The sequence below is a fragment of the Nansenia antarctica genome (genome assembly GCF_963989245.1).
Source record: "Nansenia antarctica genome assembly, chromosome: 4".
Lineage (NCBI taxonomy): Eukaryota > Metazoa > Chordata > Actinopteri > Argentiniformes > Microstomatidae > Nansenia > Nansenia antarctica.
This window is the reverse complement of record NC_137689.1, coordinates 38,975,916-39,001,535: the sequence shown is the minus strand read 5'-3', so window position 1 is coordinate 39,001,535 and position 25,620 is coordinate 38,975,916. Positions and strand designations below refer to the sequence as shown.

The 25,620-nt window shown below is 44.5% G+C and overlaps 1 protein-coding gene across 1 annotated transcript; it reads left to right on the top strand.

The window, feature by feature from the left end:
• The first annotated feature begins 1 nt into the window (after window position 1).
• On the top strand, window positions 2-25,212 carry p2rx4a (purinergic receptor P2X, ligand-gated ion channel, 4a). The gene is made up of 12 exons (XM_080530414.1): window positions 2-151; window positions 1,613-1,760; window positions 5,441-5,512; window positions 6,087-6,159; window positions 6,235-6,331; window positions 6,434-6,514; window positions 6,686-6,827; window positions 7,258-7,394; window positions 9,177-9,270; window positions 10,421-10,486; window positions 23,338-23,433; window positions 24,688-25,212. The coding sequence occupies exons 1-12, from the start codon at window positions 6-8 to the stop codon at window positions 24,706-24,708; spliced, it is 1,173 nt and encodes a 390-aa protein (XP_080386540.1). The 5' UTR covers window positions 2-5; the 3' UTR covers window positions 24,709-25,212.
• Window positions 25,213-25,620: the final 408 nt, after the last annotated feature.

The window sequence follows — 25,620 nt, the reverse complement described above, 5'->3', positions numbered from 1 at the left end:
CAAACATGTTGAAGAAAGACACAGGATGCTGTGTGTCCTTTTCTCAATGTTTTTTCGAATATAAAACAGTGAGAACGCTTGTCATCAGGAGCACTAAGGTTGGACTCCTCCACAGGTTTACGCAGGCTTTAGTGATCGCCTACATCATCGGGTATGTAAAACATACACATTGTATTTACACAACAGTAAACATTGTTTCTTTTATTTGAATTAAACAACATGATCGTTATTGTTTTCTGATCCATGCATTTTGTCACTGTTTGGTAGACCTAAACTTTTATTTAATCTCCAAAATATTGAATAGTATCGCCAATATTGGCATCAAACGTTATGCTTTATTATGCATTATGCTACCACAATTATATGTTAACAGAGTGTAGGCATAAGATTAGGTTGTCATCAACACCAACCAGAGTGATTTGCAAGAGGAAAGTTTGAATTAAAAAAGCATCGGCCCAAGATTTACAGCATACCACCTCAACTGTGAAACTGGTGGAAGGGGTGCTATGGTTTCTATAGACTAGCTGCCACTAGAACTGGCTAATTTGTCTTAATTGATGATGTGCACTACAGCGTCTTTTGAAGTGTATATAAACATCTTGTCTGCTCAAGAACAAGCATATGCCTCCATACAAAACATAGTCTACTGCCAACTACAGAGTTTTTCAGGGCCAAAAAGTGAAAGGTTATTGAATGGCCGAGTCAGTCCTCAGATTTAAATCCAGTTGAACATGCATTTCATTTCCGGATAAGATTTTAGGCAAAAACACTGCAAAACACAACAACTGAAGAAGCCAGTTATTGTTAAGGATTGTGGACCAAATACTAAACATAAGCGATTGAATTGGACATTATATTATTAATCTGTCTCATTAGCTACTTTTGGTCCCCAGCACCATAAAAAGTAAATTCAGCATGTGGTGAAACCAACATACATCTACACAAATACCCTTAAAGTTGTGGTTGTTTTATATATGAATTTGGTTGCAAATAATTTAAATTAAATAAGAGCAGTTCAGCCCTCTCTCCAACAGGCAGAATTCCAACGGACCGAAGTTAGCATTACATTAGGCCCAGTGGTGTAGTCTAGTGTTTTCTAGTGGGTATACTGTGATTTTTCCCTCCAAGCCTCATATCATTCATTTCGGAACACCATAAAAAATATCTGCGCTCCCTGTCTAACGTTATATATATATATATATATATATATATAAAAATAACATGTTATAAGGCTGATCTGTGCATGATAGTGCTGCATTTTGACATATTTCATGTCCCCCCTATGATGGTATATGACGCTATAGTCAGTCCCAATGGTCCAAAATTCAAGTGCTTCGTAACACAGACTGGGTGAATTTTATGAATGAAAGTGAAAGTTCTGTCACAAAACGCCGTTAGGTATCCTCACATTTTTAAGTGGGTATATGGAAATTCCTGGCCTTTCCTAGTGGGTATACGGCGTAGTCCTGCGTATCACCTAGACTACACCACTGATTAGGCCTTTAGTTAAGTTAATGGCACCTCATAAAAGTAAATATGATTATTTTTCCTCTGTAACCCCCCCCCCACACTCCAAATAATCAAATCACTTCTTTGCATTACCCCTGTTTAGGTATGTCTTTGTGCTGAACAAAGGTTACCAGGCCACAGATGCAGTCCTGAGTTCTGTCACCACCAAAGTGAAGGGCGTCGCCCTGAGCAACACCTCTGACTTGGGCCAGCGCATCTGGGATGTGGCAGACTATGTCATCCCACCACAGGTATCAAGACACGTAGATGAGGAGGTACAGGCCGATGTAAAATAACCACAACCACAACCCTTCACTTCCCCTCAGGGGATTGGATGGGTGCTGCACCGTGGGGGTGTCCTTCCTTGGTATGGGGCTCTCTTGGTCATGTTTCACTTTTGCTTTGTGCACATTTGGGTCTGTAGAAGTGCTACTGTGCTTGGCAAAAGGATGGGTATTTGGGGTTTTGTTTAATTTCGTCGTTGTTGTTTATAGGAAGTATATACCGGGAGTAGTGATGCCTCCTGACTCTTTCAGAGTTTAAGAGATTGTCTCAGAAAGCGAAGCGTCATCATGAGACGTTTCCAAGAATGAAATGTAAACTTGCTCTAAGGATTTCTGTCAAGGCTCCGTGCTTCTTTCGATGGGGTGAAACCTCACTGTCAAATCAGTTAACGTCAATCAAAACTGAGACACAATTAAAAGCAATATGCTTGGTCAGATCTAACAGTTGTATAATCTTAGTTTTAGAATCAAAACAGCAGAATGTATGTGGAACTAATTCCAAGCCTAATTAAAGACCAACAACTGTTTTACAGTAGGCTAAGTGAGAAGTTCTGGATTGTCAAAAGCGGCAAAAGACTGGAAATTGAGCAGCACAAACCATACATACAACCATACATACAAACCATACTGTACAGCACCACCAGGGCTAACCTAAAGCGCGGAATCAAAGCGGCCAAGGCAGACCACAGAGAGAAGATTGAGGAATGCCTCCTGAGCAACGACTCCAGGCGGATGTGGCAGGGGGTTCAGCAGATGACAAACTTCAGAGCCAACAGGCTCACAGCCGCAGAGGACGACCCCCTGCTGGCGGGAAAGCTGAACACCTTCTACGCCCGGTTCGACGAGGGGCGAACGGAGGTAACCACAACACAAACACCACTCTCTCCAGCTCTCAGCAGCCTCACCCTCACAGAGCATGAAGTGAGACGCGTGCTGAAGGCGGTGGACCCCAGGAAAGCCTCGGGGCCGGATGGCGTCCTGGGACGGGTGCTGAGGGACTGCGCCGACCAGCTGGCCGGGGTTTTCACCAACATCTTCAACCAGTCCCTGTCCCAGGCCACCATCCCACCCTGCCTGAAAACCTCAACTATCATCCAAGTCCCTAAACGACTACCGCCCGGTGGCACTCACACCAATCATCATGAAGTGCTTCGAGAAACTAGTCCGGGCCCACATACTCACACGCCTCCCGCCCAACCTGGATCCATACCAGTTCGCCTACAGAGCCCACAGGTCCACAGAGGACGCCATCGCGACGACTCTCCACGCCACTCTATCCCACCTGGAGAGGGGAAACAGCTACGCGAGACTGCTCTTTGTGGACTTCAGCTCCGCCTTCAACACCATCCTTCCAGACAGGCTAGTGACTAAACTACTAGACCTGGGTCTATCACACTCGATATGTGCATGGATCAAGGACTTCCTGACCGACTGCCCCCAGAGGGTGCGGGTGGGCCCCCACACCTCCACAGCCCTCAGACTCAGCACTGGGTCCCCCCAGGGCTGCGTGCTAAACCCCATCCTCTACAACCTCTACACCTACGACTTCACCCCCGTCCACCCCAGCAACTCCATCGTAAAGTTTGCAGACGACACCACCGTGGTGGGATGCATCTCGGGGGACGGACGAGGCGGCGTACAGGGATGAGGTAGAGCAACTGAGCAAGCTGTGCAAGGTTAACAACCTGCTGCTTAACAAGTCAAAGACCCAGGAAATCATCGTAGACTTCAGGAGGAAAAAGTCTGAGATCCAGCCCCTGCTCATCGACGGAGAGAGCGTGGAGAGAGTCTCAACCCTCCGATTCCTGGGGATGCACATGCGGGATGACCTGACCTGGAAGGACAACACAAAAGCCACCATCAAGAGGGCACAACAGCGGCTATACACCCTGAGAGTCCTCAGGAAGGAACACAGCAAGCAGGAGATACTGGTGACCTTCTACCGCGGCGCAGTGGAGAGCATCCTCACCTACGGCATCTGCAACTGGTTCTCCAGCTGCACAACAGCGGAGAGAAATGCGCTACAGAGAGTCGTGAGAACAGCACAGAAGATCACCGGCGCCCCCCTCCCCTCTCTGGAAGAGCTGTACAACACACGCTGTCTCAGGAAGGCCTCCAAGATCTCCAGGGACCCGACCCACCCTGGGTACGAACACTTTACCAGGCTGCCCTCGAAAAGGCGGTTCAGGACCCTGGCCGCAAGGACAAACAGACTGAAGAACAGCTTCTACCACAGGGCAAACACAGCAAACACAGCAAAGACCTAGGTTCTGGGCCCTGGACAGTCTGGACGGATTGATAGCAGCTGCTGGACTGAAAAAAAAATCAGGTGTAGTGCTGAGGCACAAACATGTACATTTCAAGCCTGCAAACTGTGACACTTTAAATAAATGTGAAATAATACTATTGTGCAATATGACAACCCTAGTCGTCTATCTGTACAGTATAGTACAGTGGATAGTGTACATAGCCTTTATTTATGTAAACCAGCTCCTTCCCTTCTTGTGATTGTTTATAAAAGTTTTTTTTTTTTTTTTTTTCCTTTCCTAACACCAGGGGAGCCACCCCTCCTAAATTTCGTTGTTTGGTACCTGTACTGTAGCAATGACAATTGTCCAAAAGTCCATTCATTCATTCATTCATTCATTCATAACTTCACATACACTAACAAGGTTTTCCAGCACACAGCTTTGACACCTGGGGGGTATTCCATCAACGTTGCTAAAGGAAAATCCAGGCTTATTTTTGATTTTCTAAATTGTTAGAAAGATTTATCAGAATAAGCCTGGATTTTCCTTTAGCGATGTTGATGGAATACCCCGCTGCTATAGTGCTGTATGTTGATCTGCTGTATTTCAACAGGTTGCTTAGTATTCAAAGCTTTTCTCTTTACAATACACTCTTTTCACCACTACCTTCACTCACAATAACCATCCCATATAATTACCCCATGATCTATAAAAAATTACCAGTACTATTATTATTATAATTATATAATTATATCACTACTATTACTACTACTTCTACTACTATTACTTCGCCCACAACTATTATTACTTTACCTGTGTGAACTTACACTACTACATAGAAATGCTTTAAGTGCCCCACGGTGGTGTAGCGGTCTAAGCACTGGCCACTAGTGCATGCTGCCCACCGGGGACTGGGTTCGAATCCCAGCTCGCCAGATCCGGATATGGCTGGGGCACACACGGGGAGCGGCATATTGGGCGGCCGCTCCCGAGGGCGGTATAGGAGTATTTCCGGACAAGGATCCGTCGCGCAACAGCGCCCCCGGGGTGCCGGAATAACAGGTGCTGGGCTCGAGGAGCCAGTCAGCTAGTCTGCCTGGCGGCCTCTTCTGGGACTGCCGGCCACGGGGTCGTGCGGCGGATCCTTCGCAATAGGCAGGGGATAATTGGATGCTAGGTTGGGTTCAATTGGCTACCAAATTGGGTGAAAAAGGGATGAAATCTGAAAAAACAAATTTAGAAAAAAAATAAGAAATGCTTTAAGACAGATGAAGCACATTTAAAGAAATATTGTCCCTAGTCCAAACTCATTCATTTGAATCAAATTCTTTGTAGCTTTGAATAGTCCAAACATTTTTGATAATTCTGTGTTATTGTGGTATTCTTTGGCTTTTGCAGGAAGAGAGCTCTTTTTTCGTGTTGACAAACCTACTAGTCACTCAGAACCAGACTCAGTCAGTCTGTCCAGAGGTAAGTCACACACCTACGTAATCACCAGATAACACAAGCTGTCGTCTCTTTATTTCATGTTACTAAAACAGAAGACTGTAAAGGCCACAGGCTCAGTTTCTTCCCCTCAGCCGCCAGGCTGATAAATGACTCTGGCTTCCCCCTCCCTCCCGCCCCCAAGTCTGCACTGCACTTTATATATGTAGCACTATCCAATGCACTGTTGTCTGTCCTGTGTTGTCCTGTTTTTTGCATTTGTTTTTGTTCATGTATACACGTGAAAAAAATATAAACGCACTTACTGTAATGCCAAAGCAAATTCCTATACGTGTATGCATAATGGCAATAAACGTTATCTGAATCTGAACTGTGCCGTGTTGTTTACCCCAAGTGGTGGATCAGCCAATTTGCTAGTTTCACCAATGGCTGATTGTGGCTTTTAATATCCATTATATGCATAGACAATTCCAGTACATTTCAAAGTTCCGTAGTACATTTCAAAGTTTCCAAGAAGGTTTTGATATTTACTCAGAATATTCTCTTTGCAACCCTAGTCAAGTGCTTAACATAATAACTTATTCTATGGTCTGTTCAGCTTTCAAACATGGGTTTTGATTGCACCTCAGACAGAGACTGCATGGCTGGCTACAGAGACAATCGAGGCAATGGTATGAGTTTGACCTATTTGACACCTATACTATCTTTGATGATGTCATGTTAAGTAACTGGCTCCCTCCCTCCAGGTGTTCAGACTGGGAGGTGTGTGAACTACTCAGACACTGTGAAGACATGTGAGGTCATGGCATGGTGTCCACTGGAGATATCTGCGGAACCCCCTGAGTAAGAACGATGGAGTACAGAGGTGGAAATGTTTCTTCAAAATTCCTTTTCTTACCCAGAATTCTCTACTTATGTTATGTGTTTTTACTGTGTTCTCCTCAGTCCACCTATGTTGGCAGACGCAGAGAACTTCACTGTGCTCATAAAGAACAGTATCCGATATCCCAAATTCAACTTCAATAAGTAAGTCGAAAGCTTTAACTCCTGCTTTATTTTGTGTGGTGATAGATAGGTGTTAAGACAAATACTTATAGCATGTTCTTTTAAACATATATAGATCAGCTGAATTGCAAACCTATGATGCGACACAAACTCAAAGATGATGCCTTCCTCTTCTTCTTGTCGGTCCGGCAGAAGAAATATCTTACCACACATTAACAAGACCTACTTAGGACATTGTGTATTTAATCGGGTCACTGATCTAGATTGCCCAATCTTCCGACTCAAAGACATGACCACAGAGGCCGGAGAGGACTTCCAGACCATGGCTGTCCATGTAAGTGGCTGTTTCCCTTCCCCAAAACATGTTTATAGACTCTCATGACATTGTACTTTAAATGTCTGGTTCAAAGTGACATAATGGTAAACAATTTGTATACATGTCAGTCAAAGTTAGTTATAGGAATGTTTCACCAAAAAGTAATGTCTTTTTTACACTTCCTAGGCTATTGTTGCTAGCATTTTTAGAAGTAGATATTTAGAATATTTAGTTATCTTCAGGGTGTATGCGATGGAGGATTTGCTGTCGTGAGTAATAATTATGATTCATTTTTATTATATATATATTTTTTATTACTTTCTATAGGCACTGTACCTGTAAACAAACTTGGATTAATCAAATGTGTCACTTAGTGCACAGACATTTCTGTGCTCAACTCTATGATCACTCGATCACTTGGGCCTTTATCTTGCCTGCCTTTTCCTAGGGTGGGGTAATGGGTATCCACATCAATTGGAATTGTAATCTGGACATGACTACTAGTTGGTGTGTGCCTGGGTATACCTTTCGCCGCCTGGACAACAAGGACCCAGAGAACAATGTGGCTCCAGGATACAACTTCAGGTATCGGGGCTGAATACTGAGGCCCTGTCCCCCATTATCAGGGATTTGTTTCACCCCTGCACACTGGGCACTGAGTAGAGTGACCAGGGAGCAGGGGGGGGGGAGGAACAGACTATATCATCTGGCCTTAAATATTTGTGTTAGTACACCCCTCTGTACAAACAGTCTGCCTTTTACATGTAGTACATCTGCTAGAAAGCAAGAATTCCCAGGCCAAGCAGCAGAGTCAGGGAGCAACCACTGATTGGATATCTTTTGAGTGGTAGGCTGAACACACTCATTTCTATGGTGCACACATTGATAGAGAAACAGTTTCTGCAATTACTTTGTCAGTTCTCGTGTGTTAAATGGGATGATGGACGTACGAGACAACTGACCTTTGGTTTTTTGCTAACTTTGGGGAACTACAGAGTATCTTGTCAACCTCGGTCTGACCAGAGTATCTAACCTAGGTCTGACCTCTGAACTCTGACCTGGGTCTAACCTAGGTCTGACCAGAGTATCTAACCTGGGTCTGACCAGAGTATCTAACCTGGGTCTGACCAGAGTATCTAACCTAGGTCTGACCTCTGAACTCTGACCTGGGTCTAACCTAGGTCTGACCAGAGTATCTAACCTGGGTCTGACCAGAGTATCTAACCTAGGTCTGACCAGAGTATCTAACCTGGGTCTGACCAGAGTATCTAACCTAGGTCTGACCTCTGAACTCTGACCTGGGTCTAACCTAGGTCTGACCAGAGTATCTAACCTGGGTCTGACCAGAGTATCTAACCTGGGTCTGACCTCTGAACTCTGACCTGGGTCTAACCTAGGTCTGACCAGAGTATCTAACCTGGGTCTGACCAGAGTATCTAACCTGGGTCTGACCAGAGTATCTAACCTAGGTCTGACCTCTGAACTCTGACCTGGGTCTAACCTAGGTCTGACCAGAGTATCTAACCTGGGTCTGACCAGAGTATCTAACCTGGGTCTGACCAGAGTATCTAACCTGGGTCTGACCAGAGTATCTAACCTGGGTCTGACCAGAGTATCTAACCTGGGTCTGACCAGAGTATCTAACCTAGGTCTGACCAGAGTATCTAACCTGGGTCTGACCAGAGTATCTAACCTAGGTCTGACCAGAGTATCTAACCTGGGTCTAACCTAGGTCTGACCAGAATATCTAACCTGGGTCTGACCAGAGTATCTAACCTGGGTCTGACCAGAGTATCTAACCTAGGTCTGACCAGAGTATCTAACCTAGGTCTGACCTGGGTCTAACCTAGGTCTGACCAGAATATCTAACCTGGGTCTGACCAGAGTATCTAACCTAGGTCTGACCAGAGTATCTAACCTAGGTCTGACCAGAGTATCTAACCTAGGTCTGACCAGAGTATCTAACCTAGGTCTGAGCACTCAGACACCTTTTGATTGTCTGTCTCTGTCTAGAGTGCAATTTCACTAGGGTTAGGGTTAGTATGGCCTCTCTCAATCCATCATTACTTAATTATTTATTTATTTTGTGTTGTTTAATATTAAGAATGAAAAACTATTAGTACTGTTGATACTTATTAATTAATTAACTGGATTATATAATTGAAGTATTATTGTTCTCACTTGAGAGTGACTGATAGGGGTAGGACAGGATAAGCTTAGGTTTCATCCTACTCCCTTTCGAACATTGATAGGCCTGTACTCTTCATATTCGTTATTTGTTCTTTTATTATTTTAAATCATGTTCGAAATAAAAGATTCATTCACTCATTCATTCATTCATTTATTAACAATGTTGCTTTCCCACAGATTTGCTAAATACTACAAAAATGCTGCCAATGAGGAGACAAGAACACTAATCAAAGGGTTCGGAATACGCTTTGATGTCCTGGTGTTTGGTCAGGTGAGCTCCCACTGGAACAAAACAAATGCCATTGTTTATGCTTTTTACTTACATTTACTTACATAGTTCAAAACCAAAGATGAATATGTTTAAATGTGGATTTCACATCTGTAGATCTCATTCACTGTCAGTACTGTTATCCATAACTCAGATAATCTCAACATAGCAGGTGTCCACTTTAAGGAGGATAGAGGAGAATGTATGAGCCAGAAGTCACTGCAACTAGGATCATTACTTTGACCCCATATGTTTGACATCTAAATATGGTGGCTTTGTGTCACCTGTTAAGATCACAGCCGACAAAAAAGACTTTGAGACCTCCAGGAGGGTAATGCCACAGATTAGACATTTAAGGTAATGACACACTACAAGACATTTGAGATCAGAGTGCCTCATTAAAGTCTGACCTTTGCATCTACGTTATCTCAGAGCCACAACAAAGTTTCGATATTACTTGAAAGTGAAGTTAATTAAAGAGAACTGATACCATGGCACTCCCCTGCTTCATAAAGAGTCCTAAACCAGCAAAAAGTACATCTGAAACCCGTAGTGGATTCAGACGCAAAAAAGGTGTTTGCTTTTTTATACACATTTTTTCTAGCAAGGAAAAGGGGAACAACAATGTCAGGAATAAAACATGAATATAGTTGGTGTTGAGTGACCATCATAGTCAACTTAGATATGATACTACTATTGCGAATGAGTGATTTTGAATTCTGATTTAGCAAAACTAACAACATTCTAAGTACTACCCACTTAAGTAACTCTTCGACGACATGGGCACAGGAATATGAACATTTGCATAGCAGTATTCTAAGACAAATTGTCAGTTTCCATAGATTTCCAAAATGTTCAGTAAACTACCATGTAGTGTGTCCTAAATGTACTGGAATTTTGTAACCCTATTTGGGATCGGATAATTCTTAGTTGATTCTTAGTTGATAAGTATGAAATGGGTGTAGGACATGTTCTTATGTGTAGAGATGTATCTTTTACATTGCTAAAGGAATTGGTTTGACAGTACTTATTCATTTCAGTTTCGGCAACATACAATATTGATGTTAAAGTTGGCCAAACCAATGAAAGCCTTGTTGTTGTTGTTGTTGTTGTTATCCAATCACTTTTATTTGATCAAATGCCTTTGCTTCAGGCTGGAAGATTCGACATTGTACCAACACTGCTGAACATTGGTGCTGGACTTGCTTTCCTTCGCTTGGTAGGTTTAATACTATTTATAGTACAATTCCTGGTGAAAAGAAAATTGTATTCCTAGGATATTGTATGATCCTGCTTTAACATTTTTAAACATCTTGTTGACTCAGGATCCTTGGGAAATATAACATAAATACATTCTTAGTAACAATAAGTTACCAGAATGTGGGTGCCTGTAAATGATCATGGTCTGGTACAGAATATCACCCTATTTCAACTAACATACATTTTGCAGCAAAAGACTTTGCCACTGAAATAACTAAATGGTTGTAATAGAGGTTAAAAAAAATAAAAAAATCCGACCAGCCCTTATTGTGCAACATCGTAAAACACTAAACTGCATGCTCGGTTTCACAACTACTTCCCAGAGAAGCATGAAGATCATCACTGAATACGTGACCCATGTGACCTCAGCATGGGATGTTCTGACGTCACTGTGCCAGGTGTCTTGGTGTCGGTGATCCATACTTGGTCTCCTGCTGCCAGGCTGGGAAGGTCGTAAAGTGACTTTGGTCGTAGTTGCTTGCGTCCATCCACCTCCTCTCACTGTCCCTGCACTGGACCCTCCACAGATCTGGGATGGATCAGCACAGCAGGAAGGGTTGGCAGGGTGGTTGGCAGGGTGGTTGGCAGGGTGGTACGCAGGCGGCGCCCCATGAGCAACTGGGTCGGGCTGTAGCCATTGCTCAGCGGTGTAGCTCTGTATGCAAGCAGCGCCCGGTAGGGGTCCACTGCCTTTTTTCAGCATATTTTTTACCCTTTGAACGGCCCGCTCAGCCTCGCCGTTGCTTTGTGGATACTTGGAGCTGCTGCAAAGACTTTCATGCCTGCGCCTGAGAACAGAGGCCTGTTGTCTGTGACTAGCATCTCTGGAATGTTATGCCTCGCACACATAGACTTCAGGTGCACCACAATCAAATCAAATCAAATCAAATTTTATTTGTATAGCGCATTTCTTACAAGATGCAACTCAATGCGCTTTACACAATGAAAATGTTCAGTCAATCAGTCAATCAATCAATACTGACAGAGCCGCGAGCAGGCAAAAGTAAAAACCTGTATACTATGTAGCCAGGAAAAAAAAATTCCCTTGCAGCCCTCTACCAATAGAGCGACTACTAGCCAGTTTGCCTACCAGTACCCAGCGGTCCCCAAGGGGAGGCCAAGGACCACCGGCACAAAGCAAGCAAGCAAGGGCAAAAACCTGTACACCATGTATCCAGGAAAAATTCCTTGCATATTATCGGCGTACACTCTGTCCATAAATTTAGTGTTATATTTGCATCGTTCTGCATCCGGATGGTCACAGGTCCTGCCAAAAGAGAATCTTAGGCATAGTTATGATGCAACAACACAATAAAGACAATAAAGATGACAGCAATACAACCTGATGGTGGTCCTGGTACACCCTTGTACCGGTTCCAGTACTGCTCTAGGTGCTATTTGGAGCTGAGAGTGCCTCATCAGCACCCGGGTCCATTTTCCTGTCAACACAAATCTCAAAACACGAGTATGGTGTAATGGCCTAGTGATCCTAGTTCTATAATGTCCAATGTCTCCCGTAGTATCAAAAGGCGACATTGAATAAGTAGGTTTTGAGGTCACGCTTAAAAATGTCCTGAGTTTTAGACAACCTCAGGCCCTCAGGTAGGGTGTTCCACAATCTAGGAGCATATATGCTAAAAGCTGATCCTCCAAATCTCTTTGTCCTAGCCTCTGGCACTATTAAAAGTTCCGTGCCACTAGACCGTAGGGGTCTAGCTGGTGTGTATCTTATGAGCATGTCCACCATGTAATTGGGTGCATCACAGTGAAGTGATTTATAAACTAGTAAAAGGATCTTAAAGTCTATTCTATGACTGACCGGGAGCCAGTGTAGTGATCTCAAGACAGGTGTGATGTGCGCTCTTCGTTTGGTCCTAGTAAGGACACGAGCAGCAGCATTTTGAACCATTTGTAGTCTATTTATCATTTTTTTGGGGAGACCTGTCAGGAGAGCATTACAGTAATCTAGCCTACTAGTAACAAACGCATGCATTAATTTTTCAGTGTCTGCCTGGGAGAGAAATGATTGTACCTTAGTAATGTTTCTTAGATGGTAAAAGGATGTTTTAATAGTATTATTAATATGAGTTTCAAAATTTAGATCTGAGTCAATTATGACACCAAGATTCCTGGCCTGACACTTAGTGTTAAGAGCTAGTGTTTTCAAGTGTGCAGATAATTTCTCTCTCCCAGTTTTCTCGCCAATGATCAATACCTCTGTTTTTTCTTGATTGAGTTGGAGAAAGTTTTGTGTCATCCAAATATTAATATCGGCAATACAATCTATCAGGTGGTCAATCATCTTGTAGTCGTTGGGAGTTACTGAGATATAAAGCTGAGTGTCGTCAGCATAGCTGTGGTAGTTAACGCTATGCTTCTTGATAACAGAACTGAGGGGTAGCATGTATAGGCTAAAGAGCAACGGTCCTAAAATGGACCCCTGGGGAACTCCACAGGTTGTGCTATAATTTTTTGACTTATGGTCACCAAGGGCTACAAAGTAGTCTCGGTCAGCCAGGTAAGTCCTGAACCAGTTCAAGACCGGACCTGAGAGGCCAACCCAGTTTTCAAGTCTCTCAATAAGTATGGAATGGTCTACCGTATCAAAGGCTGCACTTAAGTCTAAGAGTACAAGAATCGAGAGTTTTTTCGAGTCTGCATTTATCCTAAGGTCATTTGTTACCTTAAGCAAAGCGGTTTCTGTGCTGTGGTATGATCGGAAACCTGACTGAAGTGGGTCATACCTATTATTTAAGACTAGGAATTCATGAAGCTGTCTATACGCTGCCTTTTCTAAAATTTTGCTTAGAAAAGTGAGATTTGATATTGGTCTACAGTTTTTGGGATCAGAAGGATCTAGGTTACTTTTTTTCAGGGTGGGTCTAACCAGGGCAGTTTTAAGCGCCGCTGGAAATATCCCTTTAAGTAGGGAGTGATTTACAATGCCTAGTATGTCATCAGACACAGATTCAAAAATTTCCTTAAAAAAGGTGGTAGGAATAGGGTCAAGAGGACACGTAGACGGTTTAAGCTGTGACACAATTTTACCTAATGTTTCCGTACTAATCATGGTGAACATGCTCATAGTCATGTTCTGTGGCGGCGGATCTGTGGTGCTACACAAACCTAGTCTTTCCTGAGTAATACACATTCTAATATTTGTTATCTTATCCCTGAAGTGGGCTGCAAATTCCTCGCATTTGGTGACAGAGGCTGCGCCATCTAGAGTTTTAGGAGCAGGGTTTACAAGGCAATCAATTGTCGAGAACAAGACCCTAGGGTTATTCTTGTTTGTAGATATTATCTTTGAGAAGTGATTTTTTCTAGCATTTCGCATTGCCAAGTTAAAGGCAGATAGATGTTCTTTAAAAATATTCTGATCAATCTGTAATTTGCTCTTTCTCCATCTGCGCTCAGCTTTCCTACATGTTCTCTTTAGGAGATTTATTTCACTGTTTCGCCATGGTGCTCTCCTCTTGGCTCCAACCTTTTTTAATTTGGTAGGTGCCAGGGAGTCTAGGGCCATTTTTACTTTATTGTTAAAGGTAATTACTAAGTCGTTTTCACACAACGTGGGAGTTGTGTGATTACTGTTCATTAAAGCTTTGAAATTCTCAGCCACTGCAGGGGTAAGATAACGTTTTTTAACAACACGTTCAGCATTGCTTTCAGCTTTACGTGTTACAATGGTAAAGAAAATACAGAAATGGACAATGTCAGCTGACCGTGTCGGGCTCAGCTGGGCGATCTCTATGTACCTAGAGGAATAGTCCACTACTAGCAGGTAGTTGGTGTTGCTCAGTGTGAATAGGTCTGCCCCTAGCTTTTGCCATGGCCTGTCTGGCAGTTTGGAGGGCATGAGAGGCTCTTTCATGTTGGCGGCCCGCTCTTTGAGTTCAACACCAGCTCCGCCTTCAACACCATCCTTCCAGACAGGCTAGTGACCAAACTACTAGACCTGGGTCTATCACACTCTATATGTGCGTGGATCAAGGACTTCCTGACCGACCGCCCCCAGAGGGTGCGGGTGGGCCCCCACACCTCCACAGCCCTCAGCCTCAGCACTGGGTCCCCCCAGGGCTGCGTGCTAAGCCCCATCCTCTACAACCTCTACACCCACGACTTCACCCCCGTCCACCCCAGCAACTACATCGTAAAGTTTGCAGACGACACCACCGTGGTGGGATGTATCTCGGGGGGGGACGAGGCGGCGTACAGGGATGAGGTAGAGCAACTGAGCAAGCTGTGCAAGGTTAACAACCTGCTGCTGAACAAGTCAAAGACCCAGGAATTCATCGTAGACTTCAGGAGGAAAAAGTCTGAGATCCAGCCCCTGCTCATCGACGGAGAGAGCGTGGAGAGAGTCTCAACCCTCCGATTCCTGGGACATCACATGCGGGATGACCTGACCTGGAAGGACAACACAAAAGGCACCATCAAGAGGGCACAACAGCGGCTATACACCCTGAGATGCCTCAGGAAAGAACACAACAAGCAGGAAATACTGGTGGCCTTCTACCGCGGCGCAGTGGAGAGCATCCTCACCTACGGCATCTGCAACTGGTTCTACAGCTGCACAACAGCGGAGAGAAATGCGCTACAGAGAGTCGTGAGAACAGCACAGAAGATCACCGGCGCCCCCCTCCCCTCTCTGGAAGAGCTGTACAACACACGCTGTCTCAGGAAGGCCTCCAAGATCTCCAGGGACCCGACCCACTCTGGGCACGTACACTTTATCAGGCTGCCCTCGAAAAGGAGGTACAGGACCCCGGCCGCTAAGACAAACAGACTGAAGAACTGCTTCTACCACAGGGCCGTCCAGGCCCTGAACACAGCAAAGACCTAAGTTCTGGGCCCTGGACAGTCTGGACGGATTGTATGGCAGCTGCTGGACTGAAAAAATCAGGTGTAGTGCTGAGGCACAAACATGTACATTTCAAGCCTGCAAACTGTGACACTTTAAATAACGTGAAAAAATACTATTGTGCAATATGACAACCCTAGTTGACTATCTGTGCAGTATAGTACAGTGGATTGTGTACATAGCCTTTATTTATGTAAACCAGCTCCTTACCTTCTTGTGATTTTATTCTTTTTCTAAAAGTTTTTTTTTTTTTCCTTTCCTAACACCAGGGGAGCCACCCCTCCTAAATTTCGTTGTTTGGTACCTGTACTGTAGCAATGACAATAAAGTCCATTCATTCATTCATTCAGCTCGCTTATCTGCCTGCCTAGCCCGTTCTCTACACTTTACTACCCCCTGGTGGCCCTCGTGTATTTTCTCCAACACACTGTTCCTCAGAGAGGAGGGGATAACGAGCCTTGTGCTCCGTAGTAACAGTCCATTGTGTGTGCTGAGCACTGCCCTGTCTGTCCAGTATGGTCTTACCATCGCATCCAGGCTGTTGCTCCGCCAGCCCTTCCTGTAGTACTTCATTACTTGTGAGCACACACTGTCGGCACTCAACTGCTGCCACAGCTCTGTCAGGTAGGTATCACTTGCTGGTAAGTTCTCCATTACGTAGTCTGCTTAGATATTTGTCTCCCCCATCAGCCCTTCCCCACCTTTGGCTCCCGCGACAGTGTATCTGCTACTGTGAGGCTCTTCCCCGGGACATGTGTGATGGTGTACGAGTACCTCATGAGCCGCATCCTGAACCTCTATATTCTTGGTGGGAGGGAGTCGAGAGCTTGCTCACCCAGCAGGCTCACGAGAGGTTTGTGGTCCGTTCCCACTCCAGCTGCGGATATGATGTATCCAAGAAACTTAATCTCAGACTTGCTGAACTCACATTTGGCCTCATTCTGTGTGAAGCCTGCCTGCTGTGCTTTCTCCAGGACCGCGTGCACCCTGGCATCGTGCTCCTCCGGTGTCAAACCCCAAAGGATGTCAGCATGCCCAGCGTCTGGTCCACCGAGGGAAGGGCAAACTTTTCTCTGCACACTGCGCCGTTGAGGGGTGAGAGGTCGACGCAGAGTGCTTTCCTCCCTGGGGTGAGGTTGCATGTATCACCTTGTGTCATGTCCCTGTACACCTGCTCCGGTAACACAGTAACGTCGGCCCCTGTGTCAATCTTGAAAGCCACTTGTGTGTGTCTCACTCCAATGTCCACAGTCCACGCTCCCTCACCCGCATCTACCAAGCCCAGGAACATTGTCTCTTCCTCCTCTGTGACTGCGCTCACTGCCCTCGATGACTTGCACACTCTGCCATAGTGACCGCTTTTTACCACAGTGGTGGCAGTCTGCAATTTTAGCTGGGCACTGAAATCTAGTGTGGGTAGGAGATTTCCCACAATTTGAGTATGACTTGTGTCCTGCTCCGCCCAGTGTCTCTGTAGCTCTTGGCTTGCTAGTTGGCTGTATCGTCTTTCTAAATTGCACTGCATCTACATTAGCTCTGCTGGCATTTTCTCTCTCACTCCTCAAGTCCGTTTGTTCTCTTTCCATGTCCTCAGCTTGTCTAGACATGCTAATGGCTTTAGCCAGATCCACATTTCTTTCTATTTGCATTTTCTTTGACAGTGCAGCATCCTTTATGCCCACCACTATTCTGTCTCTCAACAGTTCATCACGTAGCTGTCCATACTCAGATGTTTTCAGCCAGCGCATATAAAGCAGTGATAAATGCGTCCGCAGATTCAGCTGGCCCTTGCACTCGTAGGTTGAACGCGGCCCGTTCATTAATCTTCTTCATGAATTAATTCTTCGGCACAATAAATCTGGTGAAACCGTCTCTGACACTGTTGTACTGCTGCCTCTGCGCGTCGGTCAGGGTTAGCCCACGTAGCACATCGTCTGCTCCATCCCCCGTGCAGTAGATCAGCGTATTCACCTGGTTAGCTTCAGATGATTCACCTGGTTAGCTTCAGATGATTCACCTGGTTAGCTTCAGATGAGTCACCTGGTTAGCTTCAGATGAGTCACCTGGTTAGCTTCAGATGATTCACCTGGTTAGCTTCAGATGATTCACCTGGTTAGCTTCAGATGATTCACCTGGTTAGCTTCAGATGATTCACCTGGTTAGCTTCAGATGAGTCACCTGGTTAGCTTCAGATGAGTCACCTGGTTAGCTTCAGATGAGTCACCTGGTTAGTTTCAGATGATTCGTCAAGGCTGCTTGCCACTCGGGAAACGTTGAAAACGCCAGATCCACGTCTCCCATCCCTGCGGTCTCGTGAAGTCGAAGGATTTCGGGGGATTAATCGAAAATGTAGCGGTGGGTGTCGCACTGTTGGTGCAATATATATACAGCAGTGGAGGCTGGTGACTTCCAGAATTGAGGAGGCCAATTTTTTTTCCGCTTGCTCGCTTCACTCGCGATGGAATGTTCCCTGTTCTTCTTATCTGTCTTTGTTTAAATTTATTAATTTGTGTTTGGCAGTACTGAAGGGATTGGGACACTCTCAGGATGGTGGATGAAGCAGCTTTTATTGCCTGCACAATGGGTCATCAAATAAACAAAACAATTGGCATGAATCTCTGGTCCGCCTGCAGCAGCTATTGTCCCTTCTGCTCAGGCTCACAACATATTCACCACAACATACTACATACAATCAATGACATGTCAAATGCACTCAAACACTATGTTAATCAGACACACAACATACAATTCAGAACAATACTTCATCCATTTCTAATATTTATCCTGCAGAACAGCACTCATACGCGTGTGGCGGAAAAAGGTACTACACGGAGGCCAGGCCTCCTGTTCCCACCCATTTTCAGTGATTTGGCCAATCACATATTGCCATGAAAAAAAATGCATTACATTGACTTCTATGAGAAACCACTTTCCGACAGGCCTCCGTGTAGTACCTTTTTCCGCCACAAGCGTGTATGAGTGCTGTTCTGCAGGATAAATATTAGAAAGGGATGAAGTATTGTTCTGAATTGTATGTTGTGTGTCTGATAAAAAATATAATTATTGCTTTTTTAAATCTCTCTCTCTTCTCTCAAATTATTGGGGAGGCCAGGCCTCCTCCACCTCTATGGAGGAGCCTCCACTGATATACAGTATATATCGTTATGATGTTCATTTTATTGTAGAGCAATGTGCTGTATTTAATTTTTGGGTATTTAACTATTTAATTTATTTATGGGGGGGAAAAAAGGTCATGATGACATTGTATGCAAGTGTTTACTAGCCAATTTTTTATAAATATATTAGCTTGGTTTGAATTCTATAAAAGTGGGTTGCGACTTAATGACCATGGGAAAATGTGGAGCCAGACCAGTTGAGAAACACTGTCATAATGAACCGTAAATATTTGGTGCAACACGATTTTTGGGATTCATACTGCATCTACTGTAGGTCCATACGATTTAGCACTATCGATAACCCACGGGTGGAGTTAACCAACTATTGTTCCCACCCAAAACTCTGAGGACGGATTTCTCGGCTTGCTGATTTGGGGGTATTAACATTCAAATATGCGTAACTTCCTCAATTTGTTTTAAATATATAAATAAAATATTATAATACTATATTTAGATATTTGGTTTCAGTCACTCCCCAATATTTCTCGCCTACATGTGATGCTGTAATCACTCTGACTGAATAGGAATTGAGAAACCTTTATATAATTATTTTTAATTTAATTTAATAATAATGAATAATAATAATTATATAATATGGGTAGTAGTGGTCTAGTGGATAGTGAGCTGGACTGGTGATCGGAAGGTTGTGAGTTCAAATGCCTGAATCACCACCGCTAGTGTGCCCTTGAGTGAGGCACTTAGCCTTCAGTTACTCCAGGGGGAATGTCCCTGTAATTAGTCATTCGTAATTGTAAATCGCTTTGGATTAAAAGTGTCCAAAATGTTTAAATCTCTGAAATGATGCATAGCCTAGTGTCACCTGTTAAGATCACGGCCTACAAAAAAGACTTTGATTAGGTGAATTATTATTTTATTTCTACTATCCAACTCTCTACCCACTACTCATATACACATCAATTGTTGTGCTGAATATTTAGGGATTTTAACAACCAGTCCTATTAAGAATCCTACATACATACATATATACACATATACATATACATATACATATATATACATTGAAGGACTAGTGATCAGTAATGATGGTGGAGTACAAGATTACGTTTTTTATTATCAAGACAGGCACAGATAAAACAGGCACAAAAGCAGCAAACAAGGCACAATGCTCCAGTGCATTCACCTGGTTCTATGTCAGATTTAGCGTTGCACAGATTGGTATTTGCTTATGGAAGGAATCAAAATAAGCCTATTGTATTAAAAAACTATAAAAGGGTTTGGGCTTCAAATCAACAGTGAGCTGTTTACCGTAGATCAATTTCTTGAAGTGCAGATGTGAGACCTTGACCAACTAATGAGCTACTTCTCCCTGTCTCATCCTCCCCTGCAACACCACAACCTCTCCCGGGTCCCACCAGATAACATGAAGGAGTAAAACTCCTCCTGAACACAACACGTGCATATGACTTCACTCACAGACAAAGAGAATGTCTCATCAAAAGTTAAATACATAGTTGAAGCAAAATGAGTAGAGAAGACGTAGTATTCAAATACACCAAAGTCAATCACTAAAGCCCCTGAACTACCCAAAGATCATCCTATCTATCAATCTGGCTTTCATTCAACTACCCAGCAAATCTTTCTATCTATCGTCAAAACCATCTTTAAACTTCTACTACCAAAAGAAAACTTTGCAAGGCCACAAAGTTTCTTTTGGAACTTATTTTTCTAGTTTTCTTTTCCTTTGAGTTTATGTGAATGAATGAACGAATGGTCTTTATTGTCATTGATGTAGTACAGGTACCAAACAACGAAATTTGGGAGGGGGGGCTCCCCTGGTGCTAGGAAAGAAAAAAAAACTAAAAAAACAAGAAGGGAAAGGAGCTGGTTTACATAAATAAAGGCTATGTACACTATCCACTATACTATACTGTACAGATAAAACACTGTGCTGTACTCTATGCTATGCTATACCTATTCTAACATTTCCTATTTCTCTGCAACCTTATGTACCCTAGGGTTGTCATATTGCACATAGTGTTATTGCACATTCATCTAAAGTGTCGCAGTTTGCAGGCTTGAAATGTACACATTTGTGCCTCAGCACTACACCTGATTTTTCAATCCAGCAGCTGCCATCAATTCGTCCAGACTGTCCAGGGCCCAGAACCTAGGTCTTTGCTGTGTTCAGGGCCTGGATGGCCCTGGGGTAGAAGCTGAGCTTCAGTCTGTTTGTCCTTGCGAACATGGTCCTGTACCGCCTGTTCGAGGGCAGCCGAGCAAAGTGTTCGTACCCAGGGTGGGATGGGTCTCTGGAGATCTTGGAGGCCTTCCTGAGGCAGCGTGTGTTGTACAGCTCTTCCAGAGAGGGGAGGGGGGCGCCGGTGATCTTCTGGGCCGTTCTCACGACTCTCTGTAGCGCATTCCTCTCTGCGGCTGTGCAGCTGGAGAACCAGTTGCAGATGCAGTAGGTGAGGATGCTCTCCACTGCGCAGCGGTAGAAGGCCACCAGTATCTCCTGTCTGGTGTGGTCCTTCCTGAGGACTCTCAGGAAGAAGAGCCGCTGTTGTGCCTTCTTGATGATGGCTGCTGTGTTGTTCTTCCAGGACAGGTCATCCTGTATGTGCACCCCCAGGAATCGGAGGGTTGAGACTCTCTCCACACTCCCTCCGTCGATGAGCAGGGGCTGGACCTCAGATTTTTTCCTCCTGAAGTCCACGATGATTTCCTGGGTCCCTTCCTTTGACTGGTTCAGCAGCAGGTTGTTAACCTTGCACAGCTTGCTCAGCTGCTCTACCTCATCCCTGTACGCCGCCTCGTCCCCCCCCGAGATGCAGCCCACCACGGTGGTGTCGTCTGCAAACTTTACGATGGAGTTGCTGGGGTGGACGGGGGTGAAGTCGTAGGTGTAGAGGTTGTAGAGGATGGGGCTTAGCACGCAGCCCTGGGGGGACCCAGTGCTTAGTCTGAGGGCTGTGGAGGTGTGGGAGCCCACCCGCACCCTCTGGGGGCGGTCGGACAGGAAGTCCTTGATCCATGCACATATAGAGTGTGATAATCCCAGGTCTAGTAGTTTGGTCACTAGCCTGTCTGGAAGGATGGTGTTGAAGGCAGAGCTGAAGTCCACAAAGAGCAGTCTCGCGTAGCTGTTTCCCCTCTCCAGGTGGGATAGAGTGGAGTGGAGAGTCGTCGCGATGGCGTCCTCTGTGGACCTGTGGGCTCTGTAGGCGAACTGGTATGGATCCAGGTTGGGCGGGAGGCGTGTGAGTATGTGGGCCCGGACTAGTTTCTCGAAGCACTTCATGATGATTGGTGTGAGTGCCACCGGGCGGTAGTCGTTTAGGCAGCTCACCGTGCTTTTCTTCGGGACTGGGATGATAGTTGAGGTTTTCAGGCAGGGTGGGATGGTGGTCTGGGACAGGGACTGGTTGAAGATGTTGGTGAAAACCCCGGCCAGCTGGTCGGCGCAGTCCCTCAGCACCCGTCCCAGGACGCCATCCGGCCCTGAGGCTTTCCTGGGGTCCACCGCCTTCAGCACGCGTCTCACTTCATGCTCTGTGAGGGTGAGGCTGCTGAGAGCTGGAGAGAGTGGTGTTTGTGTTGTGGTTACCTCCGTTCGCCCCTCGTCGAACCGGGCGTAGAAGGAGTTCAGCTTTTCCGCCAGCAGGGGGTCGTCCTCTGCGGCTGTGAGCCTGTTGGCTCTGAAGTTTGTCATGTGCTGAACCCCCTGCCACACCCGCCTGGAGTCGTTGCTCAGGAAGCATTCCTCAATCTTCTCTCTGTGGTCTGCCTTGGCCTCCCGGATGCCGCGCTTTAGGTTAGCCCTGGTGGTGCTGTACAGCAGTGTGCCCTTCCCTGCGAAGGCGTTGTCCCTCTCATTGATCAGTTTTTGGACCTTCCCAGTCATCCATGGCTTCGTGTTGGGGTAGACCCGGACCCGTTTGTCCACGGTGACTGAGTTGGTGCAGTTCACTATGTGGTTCAGAACCGACGACGTGAACTGTTCCAGGTCCTCATGCTCATATTCCTGCCATGAGGTCTCATTCAGGCAGATCTGCAGTGGAGCGGACCCTGCTGGCCAGGTTCTGACAGTCTTAGTGGTGATGGGAGCACTTTTCCTCATGGTAGTGTAGGCTGGGATCAGGAGGATTGACACATGGTCAGACATGCCTAGATGAGCTAGCGGTCTAGCCTTGTAAGCAAGCTTGATGTATGGTTGCCTGCAGTAGTGTAACCAAGAGACTATGGGCCAGTTTCACAGACAAGGCTTAAGCCTAATCCTGGACTAAAAAGCATCTTCAATGGAGATTTTACATTGAAAGTGTGATTTAGTCCAGGACTAGGCTTAAGCCTTGTCTGTGAAACCGGCCCTATGTATATGAAGAGCTTGTGCTGAACTTTTCAATGGATGAACTCGCCCCTGAGAGATTTTGCTTTGTGATAGCCCACGGCCACGCTCAAAAAGACTTGTTCCCAAATGACTGGATGCTACTGTATGGTGGCACGAGCTGAAATAAGTCACACACTGAAATGTTGTTGCACTACAATAGGGTGTAACCCTGCACTCTGTCGTGTACTCCCCCACCAGCTTGTTAAACAGCCAGTGATTTAGTTCTCTCGATGCAATGAAGTTGACCATCTGAATCACTGCGTTGTGTAACTCACAGTTAATTAGTTTACCCACAAGTACCTCCTGATGTGATGCAATGAAAAGTGGTGAACTTTGTCATTGGCTCTGCTCGTGCATCACAAAAAAAGTTGTCTTTTGAACATGATATATTTGTAGTAATTCCATGTTTCTACTCTTTGAAGGTGAATGTTGTTTGTGACTGGATTGTCTTGACACTCATGGCAAAACGAAATCTCTACAAGGAACAGAAATATACTTATGTAGACGACTTTGCATTGGTGAGTGAAAGTTTTTCTTTTCCAATAATGACCTGCTGTGAGTTCTGTTGATGCAAACTAATGGCTGTCTCAATATGCACCGTCGGTCTCATCATTCTCAACTTTGTTTTCTTCATAAACCTTGAGCAGCAATCAACAACTGTTTTGGCTTGCCCACCAACATGGGGTAAAGAATGCAGGAAACATTGTGTTATGCTTCAGTTCAAGTAACTGAGAGAGTCTAGCTAAGCAACTGCCCTGAGGAATATAGTTTTACCGTAGGAGGGTTTGGAGTTTTAGCAGATAGCTAATAGATGATTATCTGTAACGCTTGTTGTATACCTCCTTTCAGGACTGGTCTGGGCAGAGCTGTTTCCCTGTTGTATAGAGCTGTATTCCCTCTACCATCCACACATCTTATTGTTGTATAGAGCTGTATTCCCTCTACCATCCACACATCTTACTAGACACATTCCAAGTGAAAGAAAGTGTGAAAGAATGCATTCACCGTATTGGTTGTGGCACTTCCAGAGTTAGCTCAAACACTCAAATGTAAAAAAAATAAAATCACATGATTTCAGAATTAATACCTTTGTCTTTGTAGGATACAATAGTAAAAAGGCTGTTGTAGCCAGGGGAGAGTGGAGGTTCAAGCCACAGTCAGCCAGTTACTCTAGGGATACGATCTCACCCAAGAGAGGCTAGTAGGGGGAGGGAGGCCTGGAGGTGACAATGTTGTTGGACGTTGTCATTCTGGCGACTGTTTCCCACCAGGGCTGTTGATGGAAGAGCGAGAGACTAGGTTGTTCAGAACAACAACTCTTAACTCTACTGTAGTGACTCACTCACTCAAATTAAGATGTAGAAACAACAACCAGACGTTAGTGATGGGTTGCTCATAGTGAGACAAACAGACTCACAACATACTCAGACCAAAACAAAGTCTCAGATGATCAGTTCATAAGCAGCGACTTATAGCTGAAACATATACAGTACGTAAAACTATTATGTTGTTCTCATAAACTGTCAGTTCTTGCACCAACCTTTGCATTTTATAGTGGTTACATTTCCACAGTCATATTAGCTTACCAGTCAAAGTGGTGAGAAAAGGCTGTTGAAATTATGTTGACATTATGACCATTATTATTGATCATTAAGACCTATGCTGTACAATACAGTGTTGCCTTCATACCTATCTAAACATGTTGGCTAATGGCATACATGAAAACAATCCAGTATTTTCAATTCCGTCTAACTTAAAATTCTGTCTTTAAGCTTTCAGATGAAACGTCATAAACTCAAGGCACAATACATTTTGTGTACAGCATATCAAGATGGAAAAGCACTGCAGTACTGTTCCAGACTGAAGCCCTGCATCTTTCTATGATCCACATCACAGTACCTTCAAGGAGTTTCTTAAAAAATGCTTAAAATAGATCTTTACTCTGATGTGTACAGAAACACTACAGGAGTGTCATTGCAATGTTTAAGGAATGTTCTTGTGTTGAGTGTACTCAGGGTGGTTGTCATACTTCGGTGATATCAATTAATGTATTGCTTCATTAAACCTCACAATCTTAAGCTTTCAAACTTTGGCAAAATAAGATTAAATTCATGAGTATTGGGAGGTGTGACCCTTTTTAAGAATTTTTGGGCATTTTGTCTCAGTATTTAGGGGGTCCCTTGTCGCTGAAGAGGCAAAATAATTATTATTCCAATACATAATTATTCCACTGATCTACATAACCTACCACAGCTAAAATTAAATGTTCAAAAGGGAGCTCATATCAAGTTTATATAAGCATGCTTAATACAACAAAATAAAGATTATTTTCCTATGTGTAATTTTTTGTTGAGTTCTCAATGGTTGTTTGATTCCCATTTCTTATTTTTACCCCTACCCCTCGTTTTCGAGTGCCACTCGCTTTTCGGCTTGCCGCTCGGAACAGAGTTACAAGGGGTAGAGGTTGAATCTTCCCCTATGAAATGGGACCACCTTTCAAGACCCTGACACGTCATCAGTAGTATCATAGAAAATTCAATCACAATTTATACGTTTCACACTATCAATTGATTAAACAAGTCATAAAAAAAAGAACAATGCTTTAAGACCAGGCCAGTTGGTGACAGAATAACAGTGCTCTGTAGGCTAGCAATATGTGCTCTTACCTTGCAACAAGGTACCAACTTCCAGGACCAAGAGGCTGG